Below are 4,902 nucleotides of genomic sequence, written 5' to 3'. Positions count from 1 at the left end.
AGAGAAAACTTCAGCATGTTTTCCAGATTTGTTTTGTCTTAAGAGTCGTTCGGTTTTAGTTACATCTTATCTATTTGATCCTTCTGTCTCACATTAGGGACAATTTAAGAGCAAATTAAACACAATATGTATGTACTGTATATAACTTGTAAACACATAAAAAACTTGCATAGCTTAAATTCAAATGAAAAGCAATGAAAGCATAACAAAAAATACATCTTACATGAAGGAAATTTGTAACAAAGAGACAAGTTCACTATGTTTACTGGATTTTTTTTAGAATCATTTTATTTTAGCTACATGTTACTGTCTCACATTAAGGACAAAATGGTTAATCGGATTAAATAGACAAAAAAACAAAGTGTAATTATGATGAGATCCATTTGTGACCTTTTTGTAAAACATATGCATAATTGTCAATAAAAAAGAAATAATTGAAATTATTAGATGACAAAGACGTAAAAATAAATCTTAAATATTTATAAAATGTACAATAACTTTGTTTTAATTTTCAAAGGATGAGATATAAATATAGATTGGTTTGACCATTTTTTTTTAAATTTAAAGTTAAATTAAAGCTACAAGCGCTTGGGAAAATCCCTGAATGACGGTTTAAGAAGCTCCCAGACCCACCCTTTTAAGTGAAAGCCCTCAGCAAAAAATGTTAAATTGTCTTTGACAGAAGTATTTGTTGCCTCCTTGCCTTTGGGTCGTGAGTTTTTCTTTTGCATATTTTTCATTCTTTTGCAGATCAGTTATTTTCTCTGTCCAACAGGCTGAGCCGTTCTAAGCTGGTCTTTCTGCTTAGAGCGGACCATCCAGGGGGTGACAGGTGAGTTAGGGAGGAGTCGAAGAGGCTGGATAAAACCCCCACTGAGACTGGATGAGACACTCAGGACTTGGCTCGCCTTTCAGTGTGCTCCACTGTTCTGCCAAACCTCTCTCAGTCTCTGCTCTCCTTTTTTTCCACATCTCTTTAAGAAGAAACAGCCATGTCTGTCCAGACGGTCAACATGAAGTCTCTCAGGAGCAACTATGGGAGCGGAGGTGCTGCTCTCAGCAGTGGCCGCAGTTTTGCTGGAGCAGGACAATCCTTCTCCTCAAGATCTGCTTTTTCAACCAGATCAAGAGCTGTAGCTAGCTTTCCAAGTGGCCTCAAGCTTAGGCCCGATGGTGGATTCAGCTCTGGTTCTGCTTCCAGCTTTGGTGTTGGTTCTGGCATTCGCATTAGCAGTGGTAGTGTTGCCGGTTTTGGTGGTGGTAGACTTGGTTTTGATACCGGCTTTGGAGTTGGAGTCGGAGGTCCTGCAATGCCGACAATCACAAATGTTCAGTACAACCAGGGCCTGCTGGCCCCCCTCAAAATGGACATCGACCCCAACATCCAGATTATCCGTAGCCAGGAGAAAGACCAGATCAAGGTCCTGAACAACCGCTTCGCCAGCTTCATTGACAAGGTGAGTTCATGTCCTCTACTGTCCAATGTTTGTGAGATCTGACTAAAAGATGCCAGTCTAATTTATCTTACAATGTTCCAGTTAGTATAATTTAATTAAATGCATTGAGGCACTGTAAACTAATGCTGCAGCACACTTTCTACAAAGCACCAACTGAGCTCATTTAATATTAAACAGTAACTGATACTCCCCCTCACAGAGAGTCAACAATGGGGACTCACCTGCCCAGTCTTGGATCTAAGATAAAAGTCTATCTGCTAAAAAATTCAAAAGACCATTAACTTAGTGAAACATCCCAAGGGATCTCAAACTGTATGATAGAAAATACATGCAGACACAATGCTTTAATTACAACGATTTTCAATAATTAGGTTCATTTTTAGTCAAGGACATTCTCCAATAGTGTATAAGATCAAACATTTATATATAACATATAACATTTATGAGGTGTAGAACCTCCCCTCGTCACATGAATTAGTTTGGATCAGAAAAAGTCTCATTTAGGCCTTCATCACAAATGTTTCACATAAGAAAAAAAAACATTTTTAGGATCTAAACATGGACATTTTTGGTATCTTGTATGTAAGTTTTAATTCATTTACTTTAAAAAATGGAATTACTAATTAAAGATGAAAGCTTTTTGTGGTTATTCACACAAAGTCCAACACAAAAGCATCATCAACCAGTTAGATATTTATGATTTGATGAAAAGCAAATGTGATAAAAAAAAAAGTATAGTATTTTAATTGTGTGGACAGACGATCTAAATGTGACAAATTTCTTAGGTCCGCTTCCTGGAGCAGCAGAACAAAATGCTGGAGACCAAATGGAGTTTCCTTCAGGAGCAGACCACTACACGTTCCAACATTGACGCCATGTTTGAGGCATACATCGCCAACCTCCGCAGACAGCTGGATGGGCTCGGAAACGAGAAGGTCAAGCTGGAGGGAGAAGTAAAGAACATGCAGGGATTGGTGGAGGACTTCAAGACGAAGTGAGTCCAAGTGGAAAATCTAACTTTATTGGTTGCATAGGTAGACAAAAACAATACAATCATTTTCCATCTGCTCCTCTTTCCACCATCAGATATGAAGATGAAATCAACAAGCGTGCCTCTGTGGAGAATGAATTTGTGATCCTCAAGAAAGTAAAGAAGAAATTTGCTGATTATTAGCTTTTGCAATTCTCTTTGCCCTTTATGACCACCTTTCCTCTTTCAGGATGTAGATGCCGCCTACATGGGCAAAATTGAGCTGGAGGCCAGGCTAGTTGCTCTTCAAGAAGAAATTAACTTCCTCAGAAGTATCTACGAAATGGTAGGTCCCAAAACCCACAGAAACCTAGACGTGTTCCCACAGACATTAGTCTGAACTCTGTCGAATAATCCTTGAAAATTAACCCAATATATTCACTCCACAGGAACTTTCTGAGCTTCAGGGACAGATCAAGGACACCTCAGTCATTGTGGAGATGGACAACAGCCGCCACTTGGACATGGACGCTATTGTGGCTGAAGTCAGAGCTCAGTATGAGGAGATTGCCAACAACAGCCGAGCTGAAGCTGAGAAGTGGTACCAGCAAAAGGTTAGCAGAGACTGTAATGGGAAAATCACCAAGCTGAGTTCAGTAGTTTAACAGCTATTTCCAATTTCTGCTTCTCAGTTCCAGGAGATGCAGGTTTCTGCAACTCAGGCTGGAGATGACCTTCGCAACACCAAGAGCGAGATTGCTGAGATCAACCGCATGATCAGCCGCATCCAGAATGAAATTCAGGCTGTCAAGGGACAGGTAACAACACTTAGTCTGTAGTCTGTGGTACAGCTTTGCTTAACAAGAAAATGACTTAGACCCACACTGCTTCTTCCTACTTTTCCACCACCTAGCGTTCTAACCTGGAGAACCAGATCGCAGAGGCAGAGGAGCGTGGAGAGATGGCAGTAAAGGACGCCAAGCTCCGAGTCAAGGACCTTGAAGAGGCCTTGCAGAAAGCCAAACAGGACATGGCCCGCCAGATCCGTGAGTACCAGGAGCTCATGAACGTCAAGCTGGCTCTGGACATTGAGATTGCCACCTACAAGAAGCTTCTGGAAGGAGAAGAGCTAAGGTAAAGCTAGTTCCCACAGACGGAAACAGTGCAGGATTTTATACATCAACAGCTAAAATGTCTCCTCCATTCTTGCTGTAGGATTGCCTCTGGTTGTGGCACCGCCAACATCCGGGTGACGTCTTCAAGCTCCAGTAGTGGTGGTATGTATGGACATGTAACTAACTGTATGAATTTAATTTGAGAAAGATCAGAAAATCCTCCAATTTTGTGCTGCTTTTGTCACCAGTGGGTGGTTCAGGTTTGAGCACTGGCTTTGGAGAATCAGGCATGAACTTCTACGATGCTGGGTTTGTCGGCCCTGCCATTGGAGGAGCCGGAGGATATGGTGCCAGGAGTTCCATGAGCACCAGCAGCCTCAGCTCAAAAAGCACCACTATGATCGCCAATACTCGTCATTACTAAAAATGTCTGCATTCATCGTCTCCTTTCACCCTGCTTGTCCCAATCAAGCTTTCACAAACTCAACATGTCTTCATATCATTTCTTGACCAGCTATACCCGAAATCATTTGATAAAGAACAGTCAGCCTGGTGTTCAGGAAAAAGGAAATAAATGGTTTCTTTGGACATAGTTCTTCCTGTACCACAAATGATAAAAACAATGTGAAAGCCTGACTGGTACTTAGTGATTTATGATGAAATGTACCACTGAAACACCTGAAATAAATCTTCCAGCTTTCACAGTTACTTGTTGCCTTGTTTTTGTTTCATGCAAATGAGAATAAATGAAACTGTCTAAACAAAAATAACAAAACATTTGTTTCCAATTTGTGTGAGAATTATTAGTCATGTGAAATGTGTTTATTTTGTAAAAAAAATTAAAAGAAAATAAACAATTTAACAAGTTTATGGGTAACCATGGTGCAGAGGTAGAGCGATCGGCCTCTATAGGAAGATCGTTGGTTCGGTTCCTATCTTGCCCGCCCATATGTCAAAGTGTCCTTGGTGGTTAGAAGTTAGCCCCACAATCAGTATGTGCATGAGTGAATAGGGCTGTGACTATAGAGCACCTTGAGCCGTCAAGGAAGGTAGTAAATGGCCATATAAGTACACGCCACTTACCATTTATGCCTTGCAGCTTTTATTCTCATTTAACCAAGTTAAAGTCTAGTAAGTTATTTTCTTTTTAATAATTAAAATTTAACATTCTTGAGTCCCTAAAGGCATTTAAATTTAACTGCATCTTCAAAATAACGGCAAAAATACTGCAGTGTCTTCTTCAGCTGTAACGGTTTCAGTTCCTTTGTGTTTTGTTCCTGGGTTTCCTGTTTTATTTTGTAGTATTTCCTGTTTTGTTGTTTTGAGTTTTACCTTGCCCCATCAGTCCTGAGTGTTTCCA

General features: G+C 40.3%; 1 protein-coding gene across 1 annotated transcript; it reads left to right on the top strand.

Moving 5' to 3' along the window:
- Positions 1–788: 788 nt before the first annotated feature.
- On the top strand, positions 789–4,304 carry LOC101168116 (keratin, type II cytoskeletal 8-like). Its single transcript, XM_004070276.3, has 9 exons — positions 789–1,457; positions 2,243–2,451; positions 2,544–2,604; positions 2,678–2,773; positions 2,877–3,041; positions 3,120–3,245; positions 3,341–3,561; positions 3,643–3,704; positions 3,791–4,304. The coding sequence occupies exons 1-9, from the start codon at positions 993–995 to the stop codon at positions 3,964–3,966; spliced, it is 1,581 nt and encodes a 526-aa protein (XP_004070324.1). The 5' UTR covers positions 789–992; the 3' UTR covers positions 3,967–4,304.
- The last annotated feature ends 598 nt before the right edge of the window (positions 4,305–4,902 follow it).

The sequence above is a fragment of the Oryzias latipes genome, chromosome 7, assembly GCF_002234675.1.
Source record: "Oryzias latipes chromosome 7, ASM223467v1".
Taxonomy (NCBI): Eukaryota; Metazoa; Chordata; class Actinopteri; order Beloniformes; family Adrianichthyidae; genus Oryzias; species Oryzias latipes.
The sequence above is the reverse complement of the archived record's forward strand: the minus strand, read 5'-3'. Positions and strand labels throughout refer to the sequence as shown.

What these genes read in the sequence shown, in the direction of transcription:
- LOC101168116 (XM_004070276.3), top strand. Translation starts at nt 993, where the DNA reads ATGTCTGTCCAGACGGTCAACATGAAGTCTCTCAGGAGCAACTATGGG. An exon ending in TCGCCAGCTTCATTGACAAG is followed by an intron (nt 1,458 to 2,242) that starts GTGAGTTCATGT and finishes CAAATTTCTTAG; the next exon opens with GTCCGCTTCCTGGAGCAGCA. An exon ending in TTCAGGCTGTCAAGGGACAG is followed by an intron (nt 3,246 to 3,340) that starts GTAACAACACTT and finishes TCCACCACCTAG; the next exon opens with CGTTCTAACCTGGAGAACCA.